A 16,181-nucleotide genomic window follows, 5' to 3' on the forward strand; every position below is an offset into this window, starting at 1 on the left:
GAGGCACGCCATGGCGGCATGGCCGGTATGATTCACGAATTGGCATGACGGGAATACCTGAAACCGATACTTTTATCGATACCTAAGATTTCGTAATGACAATCAAACGTTAAATCACAAATTGCTCCTCGTGCCTGTCTGATGTCGTGTCTTGTTTGTTTGGTCAGCATGTAAACCAGCATGTAAACACTTGCCCTGCGCTGCTTCTGCATGGCCAGATACTCAATATTTCAGTGTATGTCAACAACATTGGAACTCTACGCTGCGAACCACCCATTCATCGACACGCTTCTTGCTGGCAGAGTCGTAGGTTCCTTGTTGACACGTTGTCACTGCAGTAGCCTCGGAGCGGAAGGTGGCCGTCCCCTTCGAGAAAACCCCTCAGTCCCGCTCGTTGACGCGGTATCTCTTTCTAATAGCCCGCTTGCGAGACCGAGGTTCAACGCGGAAAAGTTAGGGAGACAAGTGCAGCGTACTTGGGTACTCACGCAAGTGCTCGCGAGCCAGGTACGCTCTGCTGACGAGTTTCTCGTGCCGATGGAAAGGGGAATTTCCTTTCGGATGTAATTAACGCATACGCTCACAATTTGGTGCTCTCACGAAGCCAGGTAACTCTTGTCCCTCAACCGCTTTTTCATGCTACCCCCTCCTCTCTATCCCTCGCCTCCTCCCTTTGTCTCTTCTTGACCTTCCTCGGCTTCTTCGCACTGACCGGCCCATCTGCACTTCTGTCTTTCCACTGTCGTCGAATTCGTATCAGCGCATCCCATCTTCTAGATTGTAGACGACGGGTGAGCCATACCATTCCGCCGTAGCGATAATAGGGGTGTTCATCTTCCAAGCCCCGCGCATCTTCTACGCCGCCAGATACTGACTTCCAGCATGCACCGGGGCACAAAAAGTGCCATTGGTGCGTTTCGTCGATTTGGCAGCGGACCAGGATGGAGCGAGGTGTGGAGCAGAGCGTGCAGGGCTTTGTCATGGTAGTGGCGGCGGAAGGGTGGCACTTGGGCTGGTCTTCAACAACGGTGAATTGGCTGTATGCAAAAGACCTCGGAATTTCCTGATCGTAGAGCATCTGTGTATCATAGCGTTGGTTCTGGGGCATGAGATTGCGTCTGCTACACACATGTTCGGAACTGATGATGTCATGGACTAGCGCAAAGCGACAGTAGAGATCTCAACCAGCGCAGCTTCCTCGTCTCTCTGCAAGCTCGAAAGTAGTGAAATAATCACTGAAGGCTGCATGTTATCACCAAAAGCGGTCATTGATGTGCCTTTGCGAGACCTCGAATGCCAGGCGCGGACTATGAGAACTGCTTTAGAGCCCTCTGTTGAGACACTACGACGCCTTCCTCAAGATGTGCTACGGTTCCCAAGAGCGTGCTGGGAATAGGTATGAGAACTAATTCAAGCGCCTGTACTGTTGTTGTAAAGATTTTCCTACGGCAGTACGCCACCCAGCGGCAGTTTCTCCCTTTGCACTACGACCCAGCCACCCTCTGAACCTTCCCTTCGACCAGCATGATCCTCGTCGTTTCCCTTCTCTCCATGTTCATCCGGGTCCTCTGGATACTTCCTCAGATGCTCAACCGCCCATATCAACTCTTTGCTCAATGCTGGCGGCACCAACCCCTCACCTCTAATGGTCCCCAGCCCTGCAATCCTAAACAGTCCATCTAGCCATTCAATCGTCTGTCCCTCATCCCACGGGATATCGTGAAACTTCTTCCCCTCGGCTTTCGTCCGTCGCGCCCTGTCCATCTCCCACTTCTCCTGCTCCTTCAGCCGTGGAAGCGGTAACGCGTTCCTCCCCGCGAAAAGCCTCGCAATGGCAATAGCTTGGTACTCGAAGCTGCGGAAGGTCAGCGTGCGCGGCATGCCGACGATAGCCAGTGTTTCGAAGTCCTGGAAAAACGTATGCCAATAGGTCTTGATTAGCTTGTTGGCTTCGTAGTCCCACAGTGGCCGACCGTTGGTTTTGACATTCCAGAATGGGAAGCTCGGTTTGTAGCCTGTGCAGTATAGCACTGCATCGATGTCGTCGAGGTATGAGTCGTCCTCGAAGATGATGCGGCCGCTGGGCAGGTATTCTCGGATCAAGGGTTTCCACTCTATCCCAGAAAGCGGACCATCGCCGTCCCAGCGCGCCTTGGAGCGGCGTGATTGGTAGACCGGCGCATTGGCTACTCCCACGAGGTCGAGGGAGACGTCGTGGCCTGAGGCTGAATTGCCGATGACGAGCACTTTTCTGCCAGCGTAGATTGCTGGCGCGCGGTACTCCTTTGAGTGAGATATGCGGTCGGGGTACATTGCTATGTATTCTTCCAAACCTTTGACTTGAGGAATCTGAGATCTTTAGAAGCAGCTTTAACAGATAGCTTTGCGTGGCTTGAAGAAACTTACATAAGGAACGGCATAGTGTCCGTTCGCCAGGATTACCGCGTCAAACTCCTCTTCCCACCAAATGTCCACACGGCGCAGGGCATCATGCTTCCTGAGAGTAAGTTTCCAGCGTTCCGAGCTCTGCCCGTTCGACGAAGGCAGCTTCGTGATGTCTTCGACGGTGGTGTTCAGTTGTAGGAGAGAATCTGTTTTGTGAATCGAGAAGTAGTTCTCCACATATTGCCGCGGAACGTAATGTGGTGCAAACGGCCCATATGCAAATGGAGAATCTGAGAAAGACATCGCGATTGCCGGCACGTTGGTACTTTGACTTGTCAAAGGCATTGAATGTAGCGTTGCTCTAATACTTACGTCAGAGAGTTGTATATCGGTGTTTTCGTCCATCGCTCCTGTTCGATAGGCGGCGTGATCCGAGGCAGTGCTTCCGGAATCTCTAGAGCAGGATCGGTATCCGGGGGGAGCTTCCCTGGATATAGAGGGAGAGGGTCCGGGTCAGCATCGTATATCCAGGTACCACCTGCTGTTTCTCTTCGCTCAAAGACCTGGATACGTTCAAAATAGTTCTCTGCGTTTAAGGCTGCTGCCGTGGCCGCTCCTGGAATATATACTGTCAGCTATTTTTGCGGGCTGGGTAGTGTTGGTGAGTTACCTGCTGCCCCAGCACCAATGACCGCGACCGATTTGATGCGGCTTTTGGTAGCCATAGCGCTATGATGGTGTCAGTGGTACCAAGAAACGTTCTCAAGAATCGCTTTTACGGACGCAAGTCCGCAATGGACGTGTCTTATCGTCTGACGAATCATATTGAATCGTCATTCGTGCACCACATAACGCAATATCAGTCACGTGCGAGGATCTGCATAGTCATAAGTGATGTCAAAGAAGTTCGCATAGGCATTTAAATGCTTCAACATGAAGCGGTGCTCAGTTATTGCTGCTGAGTGCAACATCAGTCGCCCCGTTGGATGTCTTCCAAAACACCCTTCACACTCTATTTCCGCCAGAATAAAAACCAGATCAAGAACGCTGCAAACAACAGCGCTGGGTACGGATTCCTACTAGAATCAGTCTTCTAGTCTTCAAGTGTCTCAGAATCACAGGTACTTACCCCGACGCGCCTCCTCCGAATTCAATTTGACTAAATTCCTCCTCTTCCTCATCTGTAGTCTTCTCTCCATTTCCCTTCTTCCGCGCATACGTCACCAATTTTGTGATTGCCTTTGCATCCGCGCCTCTCACAGCCTTGCAAACGACCCCATTTCTCAGCAGCAGAAACGTAGGCATAGCGGAGATTTTGTACTGCTGCGCAACGTCCTTGGTCGCATCAACGTCCACCTTGACGAACGCTAGCTTCTTATCCGTCGCATTCTCCTTTGCCAGTTTCTCGAAGAAAGGCGCAATGGCTTTGCAGGGTGGACACCTGCGGTGGTTGGGACTCGAGACTCGCGAGATAGGGAGCAGGAAGCTTACCATGTGGCCCAGAAGTCGATGAGCGTGTACTCGTTCTCGTGGATCAGTTCTTCAAGCTGGAGGCTGCTCGAGATAGCTGTGTAGTTCGCCATTACTTCGAGCATAGACTTGGAGATACCAAAATGCGGTTGGGGCTGAGAGGAACCAAACTGGTCCAAGCCTTGGAGAGCGCGAACACGTGGGGCATCAGCCACCTGCACCAACCGCCACACAGCCCCACCTTTTTTCGCGCTTACCCTGACTGGCCACCGTGGACATTCACTGCGTCAGGGTAGCCAAGCTAAGCTCATTGCTAAGAATTTATCGGACTCTTAAGCTTTCTATCGTCAAACTACTACACGGACCAGATCTTTGCTATATTGAGAGAATCAACAGGGCAGATAATGCTGCGAGTTGTCATAGGGCAAAGCTTCACGTAATGGTCATCAGTTAATGCGTTAAAGATCTACGTTGCTTAGGTCTGAGTTGTGACTCGTACGTGAGCTCGTTTTGAAACTGTAGCATATGTTTTTGAGTCATTCATCTCAATATTGTTGATGAGCATTCAGAATCTTGGACTTCCATCTGGCAATGAGATGCTATGTCTTGGAGTCGATCAACATAGTCACACGAGTGTAAGACGATCGGAGCATGTTTGGAGTGCTATGCACAGTATAGTGACCGAGGAGTAGTTTAAGAAGGTGTCAATCTGCGCTTGAGAAAATTGGTTCGTCTGATGCCATCTTGTGTTGGTGACCTAGTCAATGGTATCGTTCCAGCGCCAATGTGAAAGAATGCTCTTTGGGAGATCACATCTCATTGTTTTAGCTGGCTGAAGAGAATTGTCCCCGCAGTAAAAATCGGATGTCGGGTCGTTTGAGGTTACACTTTACGACAATGGCGCCGCACGCCCATCTATACGGTAATGATCAGCGTCTTCGCAGCAGGATTAGCCTAGCGTATGACGGAATGCAATTCTGCGGGATTCCATCTAGACCAGGCGGTCAGCCTGTGTTAAAGGGATGTGAAAGTATAAAGAAGCTGAAGCCCAAGGGTATGAGTATCAAATTAGTAGTGTATTTGTTTCCATGTTTCCTTTTTGCTAGGCCATGTTTCTTCCTAACGCCATGCTATGCGAGAACGGGTATTAATCATGCATCGCTTCCAAAACGCCTTCATCTCATAGCGGGCATCCGCTCATGTTGTCCAAAATGTCGTATATGATAACCGCGAGGTCGTGCCCAGGATACTCGATCCCATCATCCACCAAGAAGTCGGCTTCATGGCGTCTCGACAGGTTTCTATCCTGAAGCGATTGTGGATCTTCTGATGATGAAGATGCCGACCTCAATGCCTTTCGGTCCCGAACGAATGTCATCGACTTTGCGGTTCGACACACCATCCAGTACCTCTTGGATCAGATGCGAGCTAGTCATTTCCCCCTTCGGCAGCTTCTTAACCTGCCGGAAGTACTTGTTGACCGTCTCACGAATACGCGGTTTTTCTTGCTTAATCCACCAATCATCCGCCCATGCCGACCTCTCGAATACTGCTTCCTCTTTGGATGCGGAAGCGACAGTGAAGGTCGACTTCTTGTCACCAGAACTGCCCTCGCTCAGCATGCTACAATAGCGCGTCACCTGGTCCCGCAGCCTCTCGTACTCGTCAAGGTAGTTCACTGAGCTCATCTGACCGAGATTTTTGCCTAATTCGGAGGATAGCTCGTGTATAACCGTGACAGAGCGCAACAGCGGGTCGAGTATCGGACCGAGATAGTGTTGCATGAAAGAGCGAGCGCCGGTTTTGGTGGGGTATATGAAGACCAGGATACCGTTGTTGGGAGACAACTCGACTAATCGATCATGCAACAGCGAACGGCCCTTGAGTTGGAACATCTCTGCGTACTCGTTCGTGTTCGTTGGCGGGATGTACCGCTCGATTATTGAGATGTTGACGCTGCCAGGGGGTACGACAGGACGGGGAGAAGGTGGCAAGAGCTTGGAGTCGAGTTGGTAGTCTGGAATAGCTACGGCACTATCGAAGATTTTGCTTGTGAAGTATTCATCCCCACCCACCGCAGGACCCGGGGTTGAGGGCGGAGATTTAGGAAGATCGGAAAGCGTGAAGCGTCCGGGGACTGCATGGAAAACATTGATCCAGGCTGTGTTGGCTGGCGACTGGTCGTGGATGGCAGCTATAATTCGTGGGAACAGGTGGCCGGTGGTGGACGGGCATGGCAGGGCGTGAGAGAGAATCTTGACGGAGCTTTCAGCTTCAAAAGTCGACTCGATCACTGCGAGAAGTTAGCATGCCTTCGTCATGCGCTCTGCGGCCACACTCACTGAGCGTTTCTGTTACTTTCTGCGTCCAGGCTGCCATGCCTAGTGCACCACTCGCCTCCACAACCGTGGGTACGACAATTGGAGCAGATGCTATGGACGATGCGCTGGCCACCGTGGCAAGGTTTGGCGACTGTCCTGGGTCGGAACTTGGTGGTGAGCCTAGGGCGGCAGTCTTGACATGCACAAAGGAGCCCCAGTTGAAGGCGCCTGGCTCTGTTGGAGGCGTTACGACAGGCACGATGCGATCGAGGGTGGCCTTTGCGGGTCGCGGCTTCGTACTGGGAAGATGGTCGTCGGCGCCGTCAAGCTGGCACACACGCGGGCTGAGGACATGAAGTGGATCTTCCGGCTTCGACAGTGGACCGGCACCCACGGAGAACGAAGGAATGGAGTACAAACGGGGACGGTCAGGATGAGGAGCGCCGATGCCCAAGACGTCGAACGAGGGAAGGCGCAGGCTGTGCGAGGTTCTCGCTATGGGTGGGGTAGGCAGCGAGACATCAGACGGCACGACGGAAGCTGCAAAGTTGAGACTGAGCTCCGGCTGTGCCTCGCGTAGTGGACTAGGAATGTCTAGTGGTGCAGGTGCTGGCAACGGGAAGGGAGAGGCCAGCGATGGTTCGAGAAGAGCTGGGCCGTCGTGTGGGTGCGCCGAGCTCAATCCACCGTGAGCCACGGGTCTGGGGCGGGACGCGCCAACATCCGAAGACGAGCCGATGTCGCGGTGCTGTTCCTCTACCAGGGCAGCAATGTTGCTGTCGATCATGGCAGCGATAGAATCGCTGGCGGGCAAGCGGCCAGGATGCTATATCATCAAGATGAGGCCGGACACGCTACGTGCTCGCACCTAGTGGGATAAGGGCCCGTGCAGAACCGATCTCTGAGCAGCCTTCCCGCGTCCGGGAGTGCCTCAGCCTGATGCAGACGAGGGCGGGATGCGGAGGCCAAGACCGAGCGCTCACTGTGGCGGGGCGGACGGGGGTGTTGAGTGAGTGAACAGTGTGCAAGCGAGGGACAGCTCAATGCCAGCAGAGAGAGACTTTTGGGTTGGCCGGGGCACACGCAGGACGGGAAAAGCGGATCAGGCGCGAACGACACGAAGCATTGGGCGTGGTGTTGGAGGGGAGGCGCGCACTGTTGTGTAAGGTGGTCGAGCGAAGACTGGCACTGGTGCAGCGGAAGCACGCCCGCCAATCAGCGCGCGGCTGCAGCGTGCGCGCCACGCCCGGAGGTCTAGATCGCAACAGACTATCGTCGCGGGTGCTCCTCTCTTGACTACGAGCGGATTGTGGCCTGACTCTGCTGTTGCCGTCCGCGCCGTCAGCCTGTCCAACGTGCAATTCGAGGCGCCCGTTGCTGCTCGGCGTCTACACCGCTGATCGGCTGCCCTCGCCTGCCTACGCGGTTCTTCCCGGCTCCACACACCACTGGCAGACTCTGCGGATGAAACGCGCCTGACCGGAAATGGGACCTCACTATTATTCACGGATTGCTCGGTGCCGCAGCCAGCGCTGGGAAATTTCTGACTGCAAAGTCGGTCATGGATCGCCTGTCTCTCGCTGTGCCGGACGACAGAGAACCAAGACGCATCAGTGCCCGTTGGAGAAGGAGACACCTACGCATGAGGCTTCGCTGGGCTTTGCACCAGTTGACCGGTGTGCGGGCTTTGTAGTCCTTCTACGCCAGCGCTGGGAGTCGGCGGGCCTTCTACTGCATCGCAGCGACTGTGTAGGGACCGCTGGCGATATATCCGGCTGCCCGGGACCACGTTGCAACTCATGCATGTCTAGACCGGCAGCTTCCAATATCTGCGGCTGCAGCGCAACCACTTCGTCGATTGTCCAGTTTCTAGTCTAACTTCCGCATGTGCATCCTACGCCCTTTTTGGGACACTTGCAGTTATCAGTGTCCAGCGAAGGACAAACTCAGTCTGGTGCAGAACCATGAACGCCTCCTGTCCAATTCTAGCTTCGCTACTTTGCACTCGCTAGAATATTAAGATTCCGCGTCCTGATTCCTCTGCTAGCGTTATGCCTCCTCGCGGAAGCTTCCTACCGCATTAGTGAAACTAGAAGAGTCGCTCTGTTCGCACAAACTTGTCGTCGTGGCCCTGATACCCAATGGACTAGTCCCATCGCACTTGTATTCCCACTATATTGCTGTGCAACGCTCTACGAGAAAATCTGGTAACTGATACGTATTTGAAGTGCTGATGTCTCTCGCTAGGCACTTGCCTTCTCCCGTCTTCGGATACATTCAGCTTGTGTCGGTTTTTTACTTCCTGGTTCTATACGTAGCATGCTTGAAATCAGTGGATGCTGAAATAACACATTCTGTTTATACCCAGAGTATGTCATGGTAATGCTCCTCGAGCGGAGTTTCTGCCGGTCTGCTACCGAGGCTAGCGTTCATTCGACATTTTAAAGTGCATCGCGATTATATCAAAATCTACTCGGCAAATAAGACCAACCTATCACTTCTTTGAGTGATATGTCCCTCCAGAAGACATGCTTTCAGGTCATCTTAACTCGTGTTCAGAGGCCGCATACATGTCTACTCGCAGAATCTCACTCTGTCGTAGGACTACGTAGCAGATCATCACCATTTCCTCGTGAAGTGTATGCTGCGGCGAGCGTAAAAGGCTGAAAGCTACAATGGCAGATTCAGCGCTGCTGACCGTCACGTGCCGTTCTTATTGATCACTGACCAATGAAAGAGTGCGCTAGATCTGACACGACTTCTTTGATAGCGCCAAAAGCTACCCTCACCAAAGAGAAACTAGAACCGCACAGTGCCCAATGGATACACTCGCGCTCCGTATTCAGTTTTGATAGTTCTAATTCACATCAGGACGTTCATGGTAAGTAGAATAAAATTGTTGATCCTGGCGCACAGCAGGCTGGACAACTCGCCTGTGGCCCGCTTGCATTTTGCACAAGGCTTGTCTACGCACGTTTAGTCATTTCACGAAGCATTCTTTTCCCGACGATCAGCATCACCAGATTGAGACGACTGTTCACGTTTTCACATTCTCTCATGGCGTCACCTCATTTCCGCAACTGGTGTCTTACGCTTGAATCTCTTCACTATCATCTAGAGCTGCACTAAGGTTCTATCAGCCCCAATTGAATTGCTTCCAACCCACCCTCTCGAACTGCCTGCGCGCCATCATCTTCGTCCCAGTCGCGCTTGAGCATCACTGGGCCACCCCAGAACCCCGGCTGGCTAGACTCTGAACAGCAGCCATGCATGTAAGACCATCCCTACGCTCCTCTCCCCTCCCTCCACTTTCCTGGGCGTAACACGTACTTACAGCCCGCAGGTCAAAAACCCCCAATCCGCGCTCCTCTCCAACCACGAGGTCTACCAACATATCCGCTCAGCATCCGACTACTACCTCTCCAAAGAGCGCAATCGCGACAAGACCCTCTCCAACGTCCGAGAGATCCTACAGGATGTATGCAACACCTTCCCTCCCGCCACTTCACGTGTTTTCTACGACACGTACATACATACTGACCCCATCGCAGGGCTTGCGCTATTTCGAAGGCGACCCCAACGCTGCCGCAGACACCGCGCAGTGGACTAACCCCGCAAAAGAGACTGCGGACTACCACCCCGAGCGCCCGATGACGCTGTACAAGGGCCCGCACTCGCTGCTCCGCGCGCTGGCGCCGAAGTACAGGCTGAACAAGGCCGAGTATCTGCAGCTGTACAATGTGCGACCGACATCCCGCATCACGCTTGAACTCATTATTGAAGAGGTACGTTGCCTGTGTAGAGAAGGAGGAGGGTGCTGATGGAGTGAATAGGCGACTTCGCGGTTCAGCGAGGAAGAGCTGGACGACATCCTGCAGCAGGTGCTGAATGTGTTTTATGAGGAGGAAGCGAGTATTCCGGCGGGCGTGGAGAATCAGGAGATGGAGAAATTACCCGATGAGATGCTTGGCGATTCGAGAAGGAAGCACAAGAAGAAGCAGAGGCGCAGGGCATGAGGCTGGGGTTCTGCCTCTTATATGACTTCGTTTGCGGAACAAGATCTCCTCGGGCGAGTGCATATACCCGGAGCAGCAGCATAAGGATCAGGAAGGAAGAGAGCTAGGAAGTAAAGGGTCCCATGTGAGCACGAGTACCATGATAGACAGGAGGCATTGAACGGATTGGTAAAATTCACACATGATGCGGCGGGTATTTCTCAAACAACCACTCATCACACATCATTCCTCCCCAGCTTTCATCCAAAGCTACATGCACATCCGCGAAAGTGAACAGAACAGATACAAGTATGCCCAAGCCGAACCATAGCTGCGCCACTCGCCGTATATAGCAAGTCAGATAAAGATCCCGAACGCCGTCGCCCATTTTGACATACACACTTAACGTTTCCGAGGCAACACATTTGCGGAACGAAGGCACGTGAGACAGAGACCCCTAATCCTTGCTCTTCTTCTTCTTCTTTTTCTCGGTCTTGTCCTCATCGTCATCGTGTTTTCGCTTCTTGTCCGACGTGCCCTTCGCAGCCTTCTTCGCCTCCTTAGCGGCCTGCTTCGCTGCCTTGGCTTCGCGCTTCGCGGCGCGCTCCGCTTTCCGTGCCTTCTTAGCCTCCTTCTCAGCTTTCTTTGCGGCCTTCTTGTCCTTGGGGGTGGTGCCAGTGGTTGGCTCTTCAGCCTCCGAGTCGGATGTGTCAGCACCGGCATCGCCCATGGTCACATCCTCATCCTCAGATTCGCTCTCAACTTCCTGTACGAGCTTCTTCGGAGTCGTTCCGTTCACTTGACCCTTGGTCTTCTTGGCAGCAGGCTCATCGCCAGTCAGACCGTCAGCATCAGGGTTGTACTTGCGTGCCTCCTTGACTTCCCACTTCTGCGCAACCGGTACCATGTTAGCGTTAGCCAAGCTCTTCAACGGCTTGCCTTCGAGCGCCCTCAAACGCCTCTCAATGGTAGACCGAGCATCACGGCCGAGCTGGGCCTTCTCCTCTTCGGTGGGTTCCTTGGAAGTATCTTCAGAGCCAACACCCCAGGTGCTGAGAGCATCAACGCGCAGACCGAGGGCAGACTTGGCAGCCAACATACGTGCGATCTTGCCTTTGTTCTTACCGGTGGCCTGGCCGATGAGCGAGGCGTGGTAGATAAGACCGTACTTGGGTGTGTCGTGCTTGGTCTTGAGGGCGCGGAAAAGTGCCTTCTCAGCACCGAGAATCTGGATGGTCGAACCAGGAGACTTGGCAAGGTTGGTCAACGAACCGGCGTGCGCAATCAAACGAGCTCCGACGAGCTCACCGACCAGCTGTGTCAGGTTGGGCGCAAGCGCTTGCATGCGGCTGCTCAGGTAGTTGGAAAGGTTCATGCGGTGCTCGGTAAGGTCAACGACTTGTTCAGCCAATGCACTCGTTGCCTCGAGATCCTCATCGCTGATCTCGGTTCCCATAGAGATCTCGGCGGCAGCCTTGACAGCTGTCTCGATTTCTTCGGGCAGGATTGACTTTGCTGGGGTTAGTGTTGTGCTTCTTGCGTTGTATCTGAAGCACTTACTGATAGGTCAGCTTCCCGAGCGTTAGAGCGGAATCCCATCTTGAGCACAACTCGGCTGTAGGCGAGGTTGTCGTTGAGGATCTTGGCCAGCTCTGGGAAGTGCCAGCCGTACCATTCCTTCACGCGCATGGCGTAGGTGTTCAGCTGCTTGTCGAGAACGTCCAGACTGCCAATGCTCTGGATGATCACTAGACAATGTTAGTCGAGCCCCAATCAACATAGATTGGGTATTGTGCGAGGCTGCCAAAGCATCCTCGCAACGCTCAGAGTGCACGTACTGGTATCGACTTTATCGGGAGAGAACTTCAGCTTGTGTCGCGAGAGCGAATGGGCCAGACCCAGCCGGGTCGCATTGACTTCGGCCGGGACCATGTCGGGAATCAGAGAGGGCAGGTGCTCGCGAATGGCCCTGTAGACCTCGCTGGTGGAAGACTGATCGCTGACGATCTTGAGGTCAAGGCCCGGCAGCTGCGCGATGGCGTTACCAAGCTTCGCATCGGCCACGGCCAGAGACGCCTTGGTCTCGTCCTTGAGATCCTCGAGCAGCTTCGACAGCATAGGCGTGACCTTGCTGTCTGAGAGGGCTGCGGCTTCGTTGAGCGCGGTAACGGCATTCTCGAATTTCTGCACAGGATAAGCTTCAACGCTGGCTGGGCAGAGACACTCCTCTTACGGTGAATTTCTTGAGCTTCAGAGCGCCGGCGGCATCTTCGACCGTGGACAGACCCTCGCCGCCCTTGAGCAGCTTCTTGTCCTTGGCCTTGAAGAGCGCATAGCCGGCGCTGGTCTCGCTGAGAATGAAGACTCCCATTTCGGCGCTGGTGGTGTGGAGAGCTGCGGAAGCTCCTTCCTCGTGTAGCGGCGGATGCGCGCGGTGCGGTTGCAATTGCCCGGCGGATGTGGTGGCTCCTCCTCTTCTGGCGATGCTTGTGCAGCGGGCGTTGCTGCTGAGACGGGGCGAGCGGGCGCGTGCGTGTGTGTGTATGCGAGCATCCAAAAAATCGGTCGGCTCTTGGAAAAAGTTCGCTGCCAAGCCGCCCACAGACCCACCCAAGCTCCTCGCGCTGCCATTGGTCCCTGCGATGTCCATAGCCTTGCGGGCTGCACGGCAAGAGCATCGCGCTGCAGCGACACATGAACTGACGACTTCCCCCGTGCTTCGCCCTTGCCAATGTCTGCCTCCGGCGAGCGCAAGGTGTCGGCCTCGCTCGGCAGGTCTGTCCGAGGCGCTGCTCCGCGCCTGGCCGACCTGGCATCCACGCCCGAAGCCCCTCGCACACCGACTCTCGGCCGCTCAGTGTCCTCCCTCTTCGGCTCTCCTGGCGGCAGCTTCCGCACCGACGACGACTACGTGGTCATTGAAGTTGGCTCGCGATTTGTGCGCGCCGGCTTCCCTGGCGAGAGCACCCCGCGATGCACCTTGGCCTACGACCCGGACAACCAGCGGCGCGTGGGCGACTATCGCCAATGGGACCCCCAGGGCGCGCAAAAAAGACAGAACCCGAGAAAGGGACAAGAGTGGGGGCAGGAGTACGAGCTGTACCGCATGGACCTGAGCCAGATTGACCTAGGCGTGGTGGAGGACAAGTTCGAGAGGATCATGCGCGAGGTGTACAACAAGTACTTCGTGCTCGATACGAAGCCGCGCCGCATCCTCCTCGCCCTACCGCCCAAGATGCCGCATCCGTTGATGTCGACGTTGCTGGACGTCCTCTTTGGAAGCGTACAAGCACCGAGCATCACCCTCATGTCCTCGCCTGTGCTCTCGACTGTAGCAGCTGGCCTACGGTCGGCGCTGGTGGTGGACATTGGGTGGGCTGAGACCCTGGTCACTGCTGTGTGTGAGTACCGCGAGGTGCATGAGGAGCGGACAGTGCGAGCCGGGAAGCTGCTGAGCGAAGAGATGGCAAAGGTCCTCAACGCGGCACTAGACGAACATGCTGGCTATCACGAGGGTGACGACATCTCTTTCGAGGAAGTCGAGGAGGTCCTGTCGCGTGTCGGTTGGTGCAAGTCCAAACCCCGGTCAAATCGCCGAACCTTGTACTTTCCTGCGCGCACCTCGCCCATCCTCGAGGAATTCGAAGACGCGGTGGAAACACCGGAGCCAACAATAACCATACCGCTCCCGAAAGCAACGCCCCCATCGGAGATCACCGTACCTTTTGCAACCCTCGCTAAGCCCGCTGAATACGCTCTTTTTGCTACCGAGACTGCCTTGAATGAGTTCGATGACGATGAGCTGCCGCTGCACCATCTAATTTATCGCGCATTGTTGTCGCTGCCCATGGATGTTCGTCGCGTGTGCATGTCCCGTATTGTCATCACCGGAGGCGTGTCTGCCCTGCCCGGACTAAAGAGTCGCATCCTTGCAGAGCTCGAGGCGCTTGTTCACGCGAAAGGGTGGGACGCGGTTCGCAACTATGGCACAGCTAGCGCACGGCACGAACAAATCTTGCGGCAGAAAAGAGAGGCTCTCGAGCTACAAAGGCAGGAAAGTGAAGACAAAATGACCGAGTCGCTAGACCCAGACAGCCCTCTTCCGGCAGGTTTACGAGCACATGAAGAAGACAACATCGACGCAAAGCTTGCACACGTTGCCTTGCGAAACGGGCCACCACCGGTCAGTCTCACCGGTGGCATAGTGCGTGGGGTAGAGACATTGGGGCCTTGGGCAGGTGCGAGTTTGGTGGCCCAGCAGCGAATCAGAGGTATCGTCGAGATTGACCGAGAGCGGTACCTCCAGCATGGACTCCAAGGCGCGAGCAAGGAAAAGGAGGTATCGGTCGTAGCGCAGCGGCAGAGTATGGGACCCAATGTGGTCAGAGGCGCTGGCGAGCGAGCAAGCTGGACGCTGGGTGTATGGGCGTGATCCCCATGGTGCGTTTCTGCGTTCAAGCTCTATATATTCCGTGATACCCCTTGCACTAATTGCATTCTCTATTCATCCATACTGGTATGCTAAATCGCAAATGACTCAGGACCGCTGTGGTATCCTTCGCGAAATATGAGACACTGGTGCTCACCGTCGTCGTCAACCCATGCCCTAAACATGCCACCGCAATTGAAGTCCCATACTACTGTGCTTTTGCTACCCACGAGCTCGACGCCGATGATGCCACCAGTACCTTCGTGAGAACGATGCCACCTGTCTCCTGCTGACTTCTGGAGCTCACCTTTAGGTCCAGCCATCCACGTCACGGAATCCGGCAGTGGTATCGTCGCAAATCGTGATTTAGCAGCAGCCGTGCGGCATGCATCCATACGGAGGAAGCTGTCTCCATTTCCAGTGCCAGACATGCCAACTGCATGACGAATGGGTGGGGGTTGATCGAGCGTCGGGATACTCGATCTGCAGGTACTCGGATTGGATGGTGATAGGAACAGCATTGGAAAACAATCTGCAAGAACAGTGCTGACCTCACCTCGGGAGAGCTTGTCGAGAGGTGTCGAAGGGACGTGAGTCTGTACTTTTGGTACTGAGGCCTCCTCGAACCACTCTTCGGCCCAGAACCCCGCGCCGATAGTTGGGGTGTCACCAACGCGACCGCCAACCTTGTTTGTGAGACCTCCAGTAGACGTCGCGACACAAATTGTCCCATATCTATCAAGCACCACGGAACCACAAGTACCTAGAGGAATATAGTTCGCTTTCTCCCAGTCGCTCATCTCATTGATCGGGATACCTGCTTCCTTCTGTTTTGCCTCCTCCTCCAGTCCTTTCAAGTGCTCGTCCCATCGTTGCTGAGTGAAGAAGTAGCTCGGATCCACCATATCCAACCCCCACTTCTCCGCCAACCCTTCAATGAACGCCCCAGAATACTGACAGTGATCCTGCGACCCATCGCCCCCATCTTGTTCCCCTCGTATCAGCAGTTCCCGCGCAAGCTTGATGGGATTCTTGACATGCTGCAACATCATGCAGCCTATACCTCGCTTTCGGTACCCATTGGACACCATGATGCTGCATTCGAGTTCATTCTTGCCTTCGCGTGTGAAGACGGCACCATGGCCGGAGTTGTAGAGTGCATCGTCTTCTAGCAGTGACACGGCAAATGTGGCCACGTCGAGGGCTGTGGAATCGGGCTTTGAGAGGAGTGAGGAGGAAGAGGATAGGATGCGCCGGAGGGAAGTCTGGTATGCATCGTACTTGTCTCGTGGTAGGGAGTGCTTGGTGAGGTTGCCAGCTCCGCCATGGATGATGATTCGAGGGGTGATATGCTGCTTTGCAACATTGCTCTGCTTCTCGTTCATTTTCATAGCTGTGGTTGATGGCTGCAATTGGGAGATAAGTCGACACGGGACGCGGATACTTGTAACCCTGTACGGTAGCCCCGCGCGAAGGCCTGGATATGGTTAGCGCGGTCGATCCATCGCGACAGCTACAGCTTTCTTCAGCTTGTGCCCACGCCTCTTGAGTTGACCTACGACAGTGTTTCCATCATTCCTA

The 16,181-nt window shown here is 54.5% G+C and overlaps 8 protein-coding genes across 8 annotated transcripts; 2 read left to right on the forward strand and 6 right to left on the reverse strand.

The window, feature by feature from the left end:
• Positions 1–646: 646 nt before the first annotated feature.
• On the reverse strand, positions 647–982 carry CC84DRAFT_1063699 (uncharacterized protein; the record flags this gene model as incomplete). The annotated part of the gene is made up of 2 exons (XM_018173614.1): positions 647–739; positions 803–982. Coding segments are annotated over 2 exons (273 nt in total), but the record flags the coding sequence as incomplete, so codon positions are not given.
• Positions 983–1,443: 461 nt separating this feature from the next.
• CC84DRAFT_1155831 (FAD/NAD(P)-binding domain-containing protein) lies at positions 1,444–3,110 on the reverse strand (the record flags this gene model as incomplete). The annotated part of the gene is made up of 4 exons (XM_018176952.1): positions 1,444–2,349; positions 2,407–2,710; positions 2,758–3,001; positions 3,056–3,110. 4 exons carry the CDS (start codon positions 3,108–3,110, stop codon positions 1,444–1,446), a joined length of 1,509 nt encoding a protein of 502 aa, XP_018030279.1.
• Positions 3,111–3,510: 400 nt separating this feature from the next.
• Positions 3,511–3,968, reverse strand: CC84DRAFT_1103051 (thioredoxin-domain-containing protein; the record flags this gene model as incomplete). The annotated part of the gene is made up of 2 exons (XM_018174994.1): positions 3,511–3,826; positions 3,877–3,968. 2 exons carry the CDS (start codon positions 3,966–3,968, stop codon positions 3,511–3,513), a joined length of 408 nt encoding a protein of 135 aa, XP_018030280.1.
• Positions 3,969–5,156: 1,188 nt separating this feature from the next.
• CC84DRAFT_1190741 (uncharacterized protein) lies at positions 5,157–6,963 on the reverse strand (the record flags this gene model as incomplete). The annotated part of the gene is made up of 3 exons (XM_018181139.1): positions 5,157–6,148; positions 6,198–6,827; positions 6,864–6,963. 3 exons carry the CDS (start codon positions 6,961–6,963, stop codon positions 5,157–5,159), a joined length of 1,722 nt encoding a protein of 573 aa, XP_018030281.1.
• Positions 6,964–9,069: 2,106 nt separating this feature from the next.
• Positions 9,070–10,500, forward strand: CC84DRAFT_1129717 (uncharacterized protein). The gene is made up of 4 exons (XM_018175840.1): positions 9,070–9,448; positions 9,520–9,654; positions 9,728–9,961; positions 10,010–10,500. Exons 1-4 carry the CDS (start codon positions 9,443–9,445, stop codon positions 10,190–10,192), a joined length of 558 nt encoding a protein of 185 aa, XP_018030282.1. The 5' UTR covers positions 9,070–9,442; the 3' UTR covers positions 10,193–10,500.
• Positions 10,342–12,756, reverse strand: CC84DRAFT_1199558 (Nop domain-containing protein). The gene is made up of 4 exons (XM_018181626.1): positions 12,405–12,756; positions 12,010–12,355; positions 11,732–11,919; positions 10,342–11,681 (listed from the first exon to the last, which is right to left on the reverse strand). Exons 1-4 carry the CDS (start codon positions 12,540–12,542, stop codon positions 10,629–10,631), a joined length of 1,725 nt encoding a protein of 574 aa, XP_018030283.1. The 5' UTR covers positions 12,543–12,756; the 3' UTR covers positions 10,342–10,628.
• An 88-nt stretch (positions 12,757–12,844) lies between these two features.
• On the forward strand, positions 12,845–14,684 carry CC84DRAFT_1168830 (actin-like ATPase domain-containing protein). Its single transcript, XM_018179493.1, has one exon. It carries the CDS (start codon positions 12,903–12,905, stop codon positions 14,601–14,603), a length of 1,701 nt encoding a protein of 566 aa, XP_018030284.1. The 5' UTR covers positions 12,845–12,902; the 3' UTR covers positions 14,604–14,684.
• Positions 14,625–16,058, reverse strand: CC84DRAFT_1168831 (L-asparaginase precursor). The gene has a single exon (XM_018179494.1). The coding sequence runs from the start codon at positions 15,983–15,985 to the stop codon at positions 14,693–14,695; it is 1,293 nt and encodes a 430-aa protein (XP_018030285.1). The 5' UTR covers positions 15,986–16,058; the 3' UTR covers positions 14,625–14,692.
• Positions 16,059–16,181: the final 123 nt, after the last annotated feature.

This window comes from Paraphaeosphaeria sporulosa (assembly GCF_001642045.1).
Source record: "Paraphaeosphaeria sporulosa strain AP3s5-JAC2a unplaced genomic scaffold CC84scaffold_13, whole genome shotgun sequence".
Classification (NCBI taxonomy): domain Eukaryota; kingdom Fungi; phylum Ascomycota; class Dothideomycetes; order Pleosporales; family Didymosphaeriaceae; genus Paraphaeosphaeria; species Paraphaeosphaeria sporulosa.